The following is a 14,524-nucleotide window of genomic DNA, read 5'->3' as shown; positions in this document are numbered from 1 at the left end:
ATTTGAAAGTTTAGGTGCTAAATTTGACCGTCAGATATAACAGCGGTAATTTACGCGATAATAATAACGGTAATTTACACGATAATAACTGCAATAATAAATGCGAAAATATTTTAAACACAAAAAAAACCCCACCCTCCTCTCTCTACAAAACGCGGTAAAACAACGCAGTAAACATTTGAAGATTTTCATAGTGTTACCCTAGAAAAAACACAAGGCTCATAGGCAAATGCCCATTTTGTAGGAGACTCGGTTTCTATCATATGTATATTGGTTGTGCGATGAAAATGGACTTTAAGTCTCACATGTACAAGACAAGTAGAGCAATGAGTTCTTTCTCTATATTGTGCTCTTTCACACATGCAAGAGTTTGACATTGCCTTGCTTGGGTTCATCCAAATTGCATACTGAGAATATTTCCACTTTTGAGAAACATATCTTGTTTACTATTGCTATTAACATTAAATGATAGAGAGAGATAAGCATTAAATGATATAATCTTTTTCATGGTTCTTTCAAGCTAAACCTGATATTTACTATGAGCACCCATTGCATATCAAAGGAAACATAATCAATACGCATGAAAATCTTCTACGTTATCTCAAGACTCAATTTTATTCACTCCTACAAATTTTGTAAGGTCTCATTTGCCTAGAAAGCCCACCATGATAGTCCAACTTACTAGAACCTTACATTTCATGAGTTAAGGCATAGACTCACCTTTCCATTCCCTTTATTTTTTATCAATAGTGAAGGTGTGTAAAACTCAACAGATTCTTTTTGCAACAGGTTCATCACTTGAAGAACCTATTTCATGTGTTTGCCAAATATCATGAGCAAATCCAAATTCACCTTGAAGGGCATAAGGAAGCGATGACTAAAAAGAGAATTATGTAGAAGGGGTGTATAAGGCTCATCATTCCAAGGAATTGTGTACCATTTAAAAGTATAAAGGATCATGAATAATAATGTACACCGTCATATTATATACAGGCACAGCCTGTGTTTACAATGTAACTTTTGATAGTAAAGACAAGCTAATTCCTAGCTCTTCTGTTTACACAGAGCCTTGCCTGACATGAGATTTTTGTTATTTAGAGGAGAGGTCTAGGATGAACATGTCTTCAATAATGAGGAAAATTGAAAGAAAGGTGGTACGTACCTTTAAAAAAAGAAAAAGAAAAGTTGGAAGTATAGGAAGTGATTGAATTCAGAAAGTAAGGAAAAAATTTAAGATCTGGGGGGGATAGAACTAAGGTATGAGTCGTGGGGAGAGGGAGATATATGCATGAGACCGGGCTTCAAAGAGGGATCAGGGATCGAACCCGAGTGCATTAGCCGGCCAGGGGACACTAAGGCCAGGGGAGGAAGCGGTCTTGAGGGAGGTGGATGGAGGGCGCAGTCGAAGAGGAAGAGGGAATGTGTGTCGAGATTGTATTGGCAAGGACGTAATGATGGTGGTCAGCGGGAGTAGAGGATACTGTAGGCTGGCAGGATGATCTGCTGACGACAGCTGTAGGGTGGTGATCAAGAGCTAGTTGGCGATGCTGAGGGGGGGTGGTGGGAGCAGCGGGCGTTGTACTAATGCAGATGGCAGCTGTTACTGCCTGGCTGCTGCATGTGGGTGTCGCTGCCGCTGCCGCCGCCGCTACCCTATAGCGCATGACCTCACCCTTGACAGCGTTCAGCTCCGCTTGCAAAGCCTGCGCCTGCTGCTGCAGCGTGGACAGCAACCCCATGCAGCCATAGACGGGGTCCCTCAGCCTTGCATTGGCCTCGTACACCAAGCTGTTGGCAGTATCCGCCCTCTGCATCTCTGGCACCTCCTGTGTGTGCACCACACCAAAATGTCATGATGAGTCTTCCTCTAAAAGAAACGAAGGTATACCGTATATCACAAAAGGGTCTTTTGCAACTTAAAAAACTTGGTTATTAAAGTGCTCCAATCACACATACCTACCAACTCCTATTATACCCATATAATTTTCTAAGCTATATAGTAGCAAAGCTCCATTGATCTCATTTAGCCCACTACACCATATTCCAAGTAATCTAAAACCATGAAATTGTTTCCTGAACTATCTCTTACAAACCCCGTCACATCATTGATAAGCTTAAAAATACCAATTATCACATTTGGAAGCTGAGAATAGACCTCTACCTTACAAACATAATCTTATTTTCAGAAATATACCTAGATGAATCCAGGATAAGCTTAGATTCACCTTTAAAAGGAAAGTGCAAGGTGGTAATCACCCACAAGACAATATAACCATCAGCTTCATCATGCATAGTATTGACTGCATACCACGACATCCCCATGAATGTCGTCCTCAGTGCCCAATAGTGGGTGTAGAACTAGGTACTAACATATGCTCCCAAACACAACACACACACACAAGCATACATCAACACAATGCTCAACGTACTGCGTTTCTATCATGGCTCCGGAGATCAAGAGCAGACTCAGCCATAATGAAGCCTAGCACTAAAAGAAGCATAAAATCGGAAAAATTATCACAAAAATGAGGTAGTTGAAAGGGCATACGCACCAAAAAGATAGAAAGAATTAGCACGATATCAATTGGTTGTAAGTCAGACGAAAACTTCACAATGTGAAGTCTGCATGGCCGCTATCCAACTAAAAAATATACCTAGATGAATCCAGGATAAGCCTAGATTCACCCTTAAAAGGAAAGTGCAAGGTACAGACGCATGGTAGTCACATCATGCATAGTATTGACTAATACAACGACATCCCCACTAATGATATCGATGAGTGCCCAGTAGTGGGTGTAGAACTAGGTACTAACATATGCTCCCAAACACACACCACACACACACACACACACAAGCATACATCAACACAAAGTTCAACATACTGAGTTTAATTTGTCATGACTCCGAAGATCAAGGGCAGACTCAACCATAATGAAGCTTAGCACTAAAAAAAACATTCAATTGGAAAAATTAGTAAAAAAATAAGGTAGTTGATAGGACATACACACCACAAAAGATGGAAAGAATTAGCACAATATCAACTGGTCGTAACTCAAACGAAAACTTCACAATGTAAAGTCTACATGTCCGCTATGCGACTAAAAAATATAAGATGAACCCAGGATAAGCCTAGACTAACCCTTAAAAGGAAAGTGCAAGGTACAAACCCATGGTAGTCACCCACAAGACAATATAACCATCAGCTTCATCATGCATAGTAATGACTAAATACCACAAAATCCCCACTAACAACGTCAATGCCCAATAGTGGGTGTAGAACTAGGTACTAACATATGATTCCAATTACACACACCACACGCACACACACATGAGCATACATCAACACAAAGTTCAACGTACTGAGTTTTTGTCAAGGCTCCGAAGATCAAGGGCAGACTCACCCATATTGAAGTCTAGCACTAAAAGAAGCTTAAAATCAAAAAACATTATCACAAAAAGGAGGTAGTTGATAGGGCATACGCACCACAAAAGATAGAAAGAGTTAGCACAATATCAACTGATCGTAACTCGGATGAAAACTTCACAATGTGAAGTCTGCATGTCCGCTATGCGACTAAAAAATGTACCTAGGTTAATCCAGGATAAGCCCAGATTCACCCTTAAAAGGAAAGTGCAAGCTACATACCCATGGTAGTCACCCAGAAGACAATATAACCATCAGCTTTATCATGCATAAAATTGCCTAAATACCACGATATCCCACTAACGTCGTTAGTTCCCAATAGTGGGGGTAGAACTAGGTACTAACATATGCTCCAAAACACAACACAGACCACACACACACACACACACACACACACACACACACACACACACACACGAGCATACATCAACACAAAGTTCAACGTACTCTGTTTTTGTCATGACTCCAGAGATCAAGGATAGACTCAGCCATAATGAAGCCTAGCACTCAAAGAAGTATTAAATCGGAAAAATTAGCACATAATTGAGGTAGTTGATAGGGCATAGACACCACAAAAGATAGAAAGAATTAGCACAATATCAATTAGTCGTAACTCAGACGAAAACTGCACAATGTGAATTCTGCATGTCTACTACGCAACTAAAAAATATACCTAGATGAATCTAGGATAGGCCCAGATTCACCCTTAAATGGAAAGTCCAAGGTACAATCCCATGGAAGTCACCCACAAGACAATATAACTATCAGCTTCATCATGTATAGTATTGACTAAATACCACGACATCCGCACTAACGTCGTCAGTGCCCAATAGGTACTAACATATGCTCCCAAACACAACACACACCACACGCACACACACACGAGCATACATTTTAAGAAAGGCTAAGCTCGATGCTACGACATACTGACTCTCAAAGACTCGAAGGTTTGCAAGTTTTCCAAATCTGCTACAAAGAGCAGTCTTGTTCTTGGGAAACCCAAAGAGAAAGGAATTGGGTGTCGTCATTGATCGAGCCACTACGAAACACCATAATGATGCCAAAAAAAATCAAGCTTGAATTTAACAAGAAGAGCTTGAAAGTGTTTGCTCAAGAATCTTCGGTGAGATGTCTTTTCCTACATATGAAAAAACGAGGTTGCCTCTACCCTCTGACAAATATTCTTTTCCTACAATGAACCAGCATCTATACACACTTTTGCACAAGCTCACAACATCAAATGACATACTCTCTGAGGAATGCATCTAAGTCACATTTTGCAAACACTACAAAAGCACAAACTATCATTATTCTTCTACCTAAACTCTCACTCCTACCATTTTACGAACCTTGTGCATTAGCCAAAGCTCATCATAAGACTTTTTCCCATAGCAAGGATCAAGTATATATATAGGCATGAAGCTACATTGGTGAATGATGATTTTCTACATTGGTGAATGATGATTTTCTAAATCCCCGGTAACTATTGTGGTTTTCTCGTCTGTTACAAGGAGGCCATGTAGATCGGCACCAATGCCTCACATTAAGCACAAGAGGTTGTCACATGTTGAGTACGTACTCACTTGCACTTTTGTGGGCCTCTACCAACATCAAAATGTAGCCTACAATAAGTGCACTATTATGGTCACGTTACCAAGTCAAACCGAACACTACATTGGGAGCTGTCAACCTAAACTATATTATGTGTGATTCTATGTGTTCTTTGAGGGAAATTTAATTGATAGTGAGGATACTTTGAGGTTTGATATGCTGAGCTTTGACATTTCCTACCACAATCTTCATGTCCATTAGGAAGAGAATGGGGTCTAGGAGGGCCTTGCATATCTATGGAAATAGCTCAACACATAGAGCACATATCTATAATCTCCGCTCAAGTTGGAGATCGTATGTAGGGGTAATGGAAGGTTGAAATTCATAAATTTGTCCACCCCCTTTTTTTTTTTTTTTGGGGAGGGGGGGGGGGAAAGATCCTTTGGCCACTTTTACACATCTTTTATACATCCACCATTCTTGCACACATGGCATGCACCTATTTTTCAAAATGCTAATCATCTCCTTAATCTCATGGCAATTAAAGAGGCCCTCCTAGGCTCCATCCTCTTCCTAATGTTAATCCATCAAAATTAGATGTAGATTTCCTAAGAGACACTACCCCCATTGACCTATGAATTAGGAGGTATGGTTTTGTCACACACAAAACAATTAATAACTTTCAAAACTTGCAGTCTTTTGATCCATTATAAAAGAATATACACCCAATTATTATTACATGCATCAGGTGGCATATCTAGAATTTCTATCCCCTTGCATTTGAATTTTGTTGAAATGTCCCTTTACATATGCCCATCTTGCATCAATAACTTTAGGAATCTACCACCCTAGTCTTCTACTCATCCTCACGGTAGGCATGTTGGAGGTACTCAATTGATGCCTTGTTACTAACACTATATGGATATATCATCCATCTTTGGTTTGGTTAAGCCTCTCCTCATAAGCCTCTAAGATGACATTTAATGGTTGAAGGTATGTGTCCACAAGCACTGATCCTCGTGACTTGATTGGAGGGACTTTTCTTGGCTCTATTATTGAGGTTTTCATTCCCTCGTTTTGTTTCACCACTTCTTGTGCCCGTGAGATCTTGGTGGCAATGCTTTCTTCTTTACTTCGTTAGCATAGTGGGCAATTTCCAATCCATGGCCTCCCATTCACCCACGTGGCGCCTATTTATAGTGCTAAAAAAAAAATTGCGCCGTCAAAAGCTAACGATCAAAAGCTAAGGACGTATAAATAAAAACACCTACATCGACTACGCTCTCCACAGATTGACGACGTGCAGGATTTATGACCAGGCCAGGCTCACGTGGCTGCTCTCTCTCTCTCTCAGCTTCAGGCTCTCTCTCTCTCTCTCTCTCTCTCTCTCTCTCTCTCTCTCTCTCTTTTTCAATCGGTTCAAAAGGCCTAAGGTCTCTCTCTCTCTCTCTCTCTCTCTCTCTCTCTCTCTCTCTCTCTCTCTCTCTCTCTCTCTCTCTCTCTCTCTATACTTGCCTTCCATCTTTCATGCGTGCAGCAGCATGAAAGATGAAATATTGGCCTGCGCACTTTGCTAAGTTATTGGAAAAGCGCACTGTCCTGTTGCTGTTGCGGGTGCAGCTGTGTCTGCTGGAAAAGCTTCCCCTTGTAGTCGGGTGCAGCCATGTCTGCTAGAAGAGCTTCAAGTCAAGAACTTCCCCTTGTAGCCGGATGCCCTGCTTTTACGCTCTCGGATGCGCCTACTTTGATAAGTATGCTTGCTTCTGTGCCCGATAGCCCAATTTTGTAGGGATGATAGTATGGTGCTTGTCAAAATTTAAGATGCCACTGAACCTCGTAATTGCCTTGCTATTTAGTCAAAAACCATGGTCGATTCTTACCGACATGCATATGGTGTAATTTTCATCCAGAGAAGTGCCTCTTTTCATTGTACTCAAGCTCCAGATGAGACATCGGTTGCAATGTTCGCTAGCAGTCTACTAGTATCCAGCTTAGAGGCTACACAAATAGAAACACAATGGGTGCAGTGCTCCGCTTGTGAGAACTCAAGTGCATGTCGCAGATATTGTGTGCCGTTACTTCTAGACTACACAAGAAGAATACTGAACGGAAATCAGTTTCACATACAGCTACTGAGCATCATGGACATATCTATCAATGCCATCTCAACAGTGACAACAATTGCACGTGGTACACTAGACATACGTTCAATATTAGATAACCCTCTGCTATCATGGAGTAAAGAGCATAGAGCAACCTCCACAGAGCAAGACCTAGCTACATCACAAGTGACAGACATACTTGCATTCAATCTTGAGAACAACTTCGTACTACAGAAGTACATGTCGATGGTTGAACGACCGAATAAGAAGCTTGGCCTCTGCATACTAAGTCAAGATAGTGTAAGCAAGATCATTCAGCACCAACAAGACAACGCACCGTTTGCACTGATGGCGTAGCTTGACACGAGTTTGATGCTTGGTATCATCGAAAACATCGTTGAACCAACCAGGAGAAGAGCATTCACCGCTAGCGATACTTACGAATTTGCTTCTCTGCAGCTCCATGGCCGTCAACAATTGCTTGAGAGAACAGTTACTTTCAAGCCCAACGGCATGCCTGCCGCATCAAGCTCCGTGAACGACATCACAATAGAGACGGCAGCGTTTCCATTCCTGTTTCCTTTCGGGAAAGGCCAATATGATGGTACAATCAACTTCAGTATATATGTAAAGATACGTGCATCGACTTTGTTCTCCGTTTACACCCTGTACAAGCCATACCTGCTCATAATGTACCAAGTAAAGCAGGCTCTTATGTTGGCTAACAATACACACACGAGCTTGTTGCAAAGGGACATTGACAACTACAAGAAGGCCAATCGTACAGCAACTGACGAGGACACTGTGAGACATGCACTACAAGAGGCTATTCGTATTAGCGACGCTCACACAGCGACGCTCAAAAAAAAAATTCCCGGCGTCGCTATGAGCGTCGCAAATTTCTTTGTAAATTTGCGACGCTCATAGCGACGCCGGCTGGGCTAAAAAAATAACCGAGCGCGCCCAAAAAATCAGATCTGAGATCTGAGTTTTTCGGCGCCCTCAAGCAAGGAGCAGGTAACGCTCTCCCTCACTCTCTCTCTCTCTCTCTCTCTCTCACTCTCTCTCTCTCTCTCTCTCTCTTTCTTCTCCACACACACACACACACACACACGAGGAGAGGAAGGAGAGCCAGGTATGCTCTTTCCGTCTCCTCATTCTCATGTTCCCTTCCCCTCTTTCTCTCTCCCTCTCTCTCTCTCTCACACACACACATACACACACACACATAGTGTTTTTGAGAGAGAGAGAGAGAGAGAGAGAGAGAGAGAGAGAGAGTACAAACAAAAACAAAAACGCACACACACATACATAAACAAAGAATGCACACACACATTGAGAGAGAAAAAGAGAGAGAGCATGCATAAACAAAAAACGCACGCATTGAGAGAGGAAAAGAGAGAGAGAACATGCATTAAAAAAAAACGCACACATTGAGAGAGGAAAAGAGAGAGAAAACATGCATACGATCCAAAAAAACGCACACACATTGAGAGAGAAAGAGAGAGAAACTAATTTAACGTTGTAGGAAACTAATTAAAATTAAAAGACCTAAAGATCTAGCCGACGAGGAGTTGAGCTCAAGACCTATTATTCAAGAGGGAAATGGCATAATCAATCTATCATACTTGGCATGGGTGATAGAAAGGTTATACGATTTATCTCTTTTTATTGGCACACACATCCACACACGCGCACACACACAAGAAGAAGAGAGTTATAACATCGTAGGAAACTATCTTAAAAGACGTTAAAGATTAGGTTATATGTAGACTTACATTAAATTAGATTTAGGTTTATTTTTAACTAGATTTACGTTTATTTATGCTAGATTTAGATTTACGTTATATTAGATTAGATTTAGGTCTCCATAGACTGCGATGCCTGCATGAAGCGGGTGAAGAAAGCCCTCAATGGAATATAGGGTATTGCTGCCTTCACTCATGGTGGGCTCCGTCGATCCAAAAGTACTGGTGAAATGTCTTCAGAAGATAGGGAAGAAGGTGGATCTTCAGGGCGGCAAGAGTCACTACATCCCCGACACAATGACCATCTAGACAACCTCTAGTCATTCAACAGCAACTTCAAAGTTAGTAACAAGAGCAAGAACGGTCTAAAGGGCCAATTGCTGTCGTCAGATGTGGATGGAGATGAGGCAGCGTCACCGCCGGAAGTTAACTCTCACATCTTTAGTGATGAGAATGCCAACTCTTGCCGAGTTATGTGAAAACTTATGTGTTAAATCAGTTTTAAGGTTCTTATAATCCCTATTAGTTTAGTTCTTTGTTTTTAATATAACATAATTTACGTTAGATTTAGATTTATGTTATATTAGATTAGACTTAGGTTTATTTAGGTTTACCCACACACACACAAACACACACAAGAAGAAGAGAGTTTTAACATCGTAGGAAACTATCCCAAAAGACGTTAAAGATTAGGTTAGATGTAGACTTACGTTAAATTAGATTTAGGTTTATTTTTAGTTAGATTTACGTTTATTTACGTTAGATCGAGTCCACGCAAGAATTACTTACGATTTAGGGTTTAGAGTTAGACGAACAGTGAAAAGATCTAATGTGAAAAGATGTTAAGATGCTGTGAAGTGCTACAGCTAGAGAAGAGGCAAAGGGGTTTTGTCCACTACATGCAGTATCATGTAGACGTGGGTGTAGATTTCTTGTACCCACAAATATAGGTATTGACCAATAAAGACGAGATTATAACCCGGTGGTTCTGATCTCCGTGCACCTCTAGACCGAGGTGTGCGGGGATTGGACATGACTAGAGAATGTGAGGTAAAGAGAGAGAGAGAGAGAGAGAGAGAGAGAGAGAGAGAGAGAGAGAGAGAGAGATAAGACGAAGAATGCCAATAGAATATTAAATTTATTGTCCAGGTTATAAGTTTTTTATCCTCATTATGAGTAGCGACGAGGATGTGGGACCGTCCAACCGAAACACCTATCTCTCAACGAGGGTCTTATGTCCTTGTAATCAATGCAAGCATGATGTGCGACGGACAAGACGTGTTTCTTTGCAGCACGTTCGCGAATTTAGCGAGTTCGATCCATCTATTATAGATCGAGTTGTTGCCAATTATAACTCGTCGGACTCTGACGTTGGCCAACAAGCAGCAATCTTGCAACCCAATAGACGTGTTCGCAGGCGCTTTGGTTAAGCAGCATATGTGAGGCCACAAGATGTAGCCTCTGACAGCTCGGGGGATGATCATGCAGAGCACATTCCCAACGAGGCAATGTTTGAGCCCGAGATTGATGAAATGATCGAGACGATCATGGATTCAGAAAGGCTTATCTATGATGATATGAAAAGTAAAGCCGATACGCCATTGTATAATGGAGCACGTATGTCTAGATTGAAAGCACTCCTGGTTCTTCTCAACATGTAGGCAAAGTTTGGATGGAGCGACACTAGCGTCACAGCGCTTTTCAAGTGATCTATTACAATTAGTTTACTTTAATAAAACTCTAAATGTATAATGATCTGATAGATTTTTACACGACTGTATCATATTTTTATGTTGTGTAGATTGCTGAAAGAGCACATACTACTAGCTGACAATGTGATGCCAGATTCCCGAGATGAAGCAAGAAAGATTTTGCGAAACTTGGGGATGGATTACAATTCTATCCACGCTTGTCCTAATGATTGCATTCTTTTCAGAGGGGAATACATAGACATGCAGAAGTGTCCGAAATGTGATTCCGAAAGATATCGAGTAGATCTCCACGGGACAAAAATTCCACAAAAGGTTTTGCGACATTTCCCTCTGCTTCCTCGCATCAAGCATTTCTTCGAATGTAAGTCCATGGCCGCCCTAGCATCATGGCATGAGGAGAATAAATCTTCGGATGGTGTGCTACAAATTCCTGCAGATTGCGTAGCATGGAAACATATAGATGGAACATGGTCGGATTTTGCCAGGGAAGCTTGAAATTTGCGCTTAGGCCTGGCTATGGATGACGTAAATCCATTTGGTCAAAGATCAACATCTTACAGTGTATGGCCCGTTGTCATCGTCAACTACAACATTCCCCCGTGGTTGACTACGAAGAAGGGACACCTATGGCTACGCTTGATTGTGCCAGGGCGATATAAAGTGGGGAATATGGATGTGTATCTTCGTCCACTATTGGAAGAGCTACAACAATTGTGGATTGGCATAGAGGTGGTGGATATGAGCCGACACACAGGACGACGGAATGCTTTGATCAGAGGCATTCTAATGTGGACCATGCATGACTATCCCGCGCTAACAGAATGCTCAGGTGATCTATTGACACTCCTCACTCAGACACTGTAAATCTTGTTTTTTCCCATAGTTGATCTATTATCATGTGTATACATGCAGGGCTTCAAACAAGCGGATACAGAGCATGTGTCACATGTGGACCTAGAATGAATGCACGTAGGGCACCCTCACTGAAGAAGCAAATCTACGAAGGTCATCAAGCGTATCTTCCAGAGAATCATGTGTTATGCGACGGCTTTTTGGGAAGAGATCCACCAAGGATGTCTGCACAAGCATGGTTAGAGCAGAAGGAGATGTGTGATGACGGATTGCCTCCAGGGATGAAGAGACTATCTCTATGGTACGAGTTACCATACTGGCCAAGACTCATGATCAATCACTTGCTCGATCCAATGCACATATTCAAGAATGTGGGTAATCTACTATGGGACCATCTGACCGGCAAGAAAGATACTTTGGGAGCCAGAGTTGACCTTAGAAATGTGGATCGTATGGAGCAATATTGGCCGCAAACAGCGTCTGATGGATCGATAAAACTCCCTAAAGCACCATGGATTTTCACAGGAGCCCAAGAACGCAAATTAAAAGAGACCATTCGATCTTTGCGGACCCCCACTGGTGTAATGCACTCGCTCCGAACGTGTTTTACTAAAGAAGGAAAGCTTACCGGTTTGAAGTCACACGATTGGCATAAAATGTGTCAGGCACGTTCATAGTGGACTTTAATATCATTGCATAAAATGTGGACTTTAATATCATTGCTGCACATACTTTACAGTTTATTTTACCGGTTGCCATTGAGGGATGTTTGTCTCTCGACATCCGTAACACAATCTACAAACTTGCAAAGCTGGTGCAATGGATCTCACAAAAGGAGATCAACGTAGACTCCATACCATTCGCCAAACTAAATGCTGCGGAGCTTGTGTGCATGTTTGAGAAACATTTTCCTACTACAATGCTAACCATTCAGGTGCATCTTCTTGTTCACATAGTTGATGAGGTGGAAATAGCTGGCACAGTTCATTCCAGATGGATGTTATTCTTAGAGCGTTTCATGAAGACGCTTAAGGGATATGTGCATCAAAAGGCACGTCCGGAGGGTAGCATGGCAGAAGGTTGGTTAGTATCAGAGTCCCTAGTGTACATTGGAGAGTGGCTAGACGGATTTGATAAATCCCGGGACACGCTATGGCGAACCATAGATGATGAGCGCATATCTGGGATTGTCATGTGCAATCTCGGTGTTGAGAAGAAGATGACGGAAGATCTAGAGGCTAAAATCAACCGATTTTGCATGCTTCACAATCCAGTGATTCAAAAGTGGATTTCACAATATGAGGATGCAAAGCAAGAGCGGCAAAGGGCACGAATCGAGTGGAGACGGGGAAGACGACCACCGATGCACTATCCAGCAGTTCTGGAGAGCCTACCAACCTTCATGAGCTTAAGACGGTTGCACAACCAATTGAAAAGCGCACAACAATGCGGTGACGAAGTGACTGAAGAAAAGTGGGAGTACTCTCGGGGTTGCGCGACCAAGGTAAGTTTGCAATGTACGACTAGCAAGTGACTTTATTTATAAACGTTTGAACGGCCACTCATAATCTTTGTTCGTTGTAGTATAAGTCATACACAGCAGCATGGTGTAAAGGTCGACATTTTAGGGTGGAACGAATCGACAAAAAGCGTTTTACTCAAGATTGTGGAATCATGGCAAAATTTGAACAGTCTAGTCGACGACGTTCCTCTGATGCAGATCCTGTGGTGGCGGAACTCACTTACTTCGGCACGCTGCAAGAGATTTTGAGGATCGATTACAGAGGATTTTTTGTTGACTTGTTCGACGTGCAATGGTTCAAGATAATCATGGAGGGTCACAACGCTACTGTGCGTAGAGGAGAGTCTGGTTTTCTTGAGGTGGATTCTACTAAGAAATGGACTGACCTAAGAGACACTTTCGTACTACCCGAGCATTGTGAACAAGTAAGTATGTAAATAGTTAACATCCCCCTTTTACAAGTTATGTGCTTGAAAGCTCTCATGTAAGTTATGTGGCTCTGGCAGGTAATATTTCATCCTACAAAGTCTACATCAAACTGGTGGTACGTCATAGAGGTAGCCCCTCGTAGTGCAAGGACGTATGAAGGCTACCATGTGCCAATCACAACGACATCAATGGAGGAGATCAGAGAAGATGCTCAATCAGAAGCCGCTGCGGTGGTGCCAGACGAGCATCAAGATGCTACTACTCTATATGGGGTGCATGCAGAGGAGCTACAAAATGAAACAGAGGATATGTGTTTAAACGGAGAGCTCTATATAGATATAGGAAGTTATGCTGAGTTATGCGAGGATGAGAGAGAGATCTCTTAAAGCCACAAATATTGTATTTGAACAATTTTGCTCCGTGTTGTAAAAGCTCTGGCTCTCTAAGTACCTTCCATGGTGTATAACGCTCTTTTCTACTCGCGCTCACATCTTTTGATTGAAAATTCTGAGTTTTCGACTTGCCTCTTCTATCACTCAATTCATTGCGTCATTGTATTTATATGCGTCATTACGTCATTGTATTTAATGGTCTTTGCGTCATTGTCTACTCTATTCATTCAATATTAAGTTTAAATATTCGTGTGTTTAATGCAGGTATGGATGATGAGGAGTTTCTTTCTTCTTTGTCACCGCAGCAGAGACAGTGGTACGTGGAGCGTCATCGCTCTGGCGCATCATCGCGCGTTCCTACTCCATCCGCATCTCCCTCTCTTTCGGAGCATTCGGCGCGCTCCGAAGCTTTGGCTTCGACGAGACGAGCTTCACACTCGTCTAGACACCGGCGCTCTAGTGGTGGCGGTGGCGGTTGTTGTGGGGATTCCGCCACCGATGCCTCCACACCGCCTCGTGTTCGACGAGGCTCTTTACCCTCCCCTTCTTTGCCCGCCCCCACACCAGCCACAGCATCGCCATCTACGCCAGGTTTTGCACGGCTGACTGTTCCTAGAAGCTACACACCTCTACCTACTCCGCCAGGAGCCACCCCACTCGACACTCCTCGCTTCGGGGCCCAGACGCCAGTGGAGACACCTGACGTCCGTACCCCCATCGACACGCCGCTAGAGACCCCTGCCGGGACACCCAAGTTCACGCGTCACCGGCCAGAGGGCTTGTCTTACTCCA

The 14,524-nt window shown here is 42.5% G+C and overlaps 1 protein-coding gene across 2 annotated transcripts in view; it reads right to left on the bottom strand.

Annotated features, from left to right (window-relative positions):
• Positions 1–946: 946 nt before the first annotated feature.
• LOC147427451 (uncharacterized) overlaps positions 947–14,524 on the bottom strand; it is a 59,277-nt gene continuing 45,699 nt past the window's right edge. For both annotated transcript variants that reach the window (XM_086496610.1, XM_086496611.1), the window contains one exon: positions 947–1,826. In XM_086496610.1, the coding sequence (XP_086352736.1) occupies positions 1,353–1,826 (474 nt within the window). In that variant the 3' untranslated portion in view covers positions 947–1,352. The remainder of the gene's footprint in view (positions 1,827–14,524) is intronic.

The sequence above is a fragment of the Adiantum capillus-veneris genome, chromosome 23, assembly GCF_014529385.1.
Source record: "Adiantum capillus-veneris isolate H3 chromosome 23, ASM1452938v2, whole genome shotgun sequence".
Taxonomy (NCBI): domain Eukaryota; kingdom Viridiplantae; phylum Streptophyta; class Polypodiopsida; order Polypodiales; family Pteridaceae; genus Adiantum; species Adiantum capillus-veneris.
The sequence above is the reverse complement of the archived record's forward strand: the minus strand, read 5'-3'. Positions and strand labels throughout refer to the sequence as shown.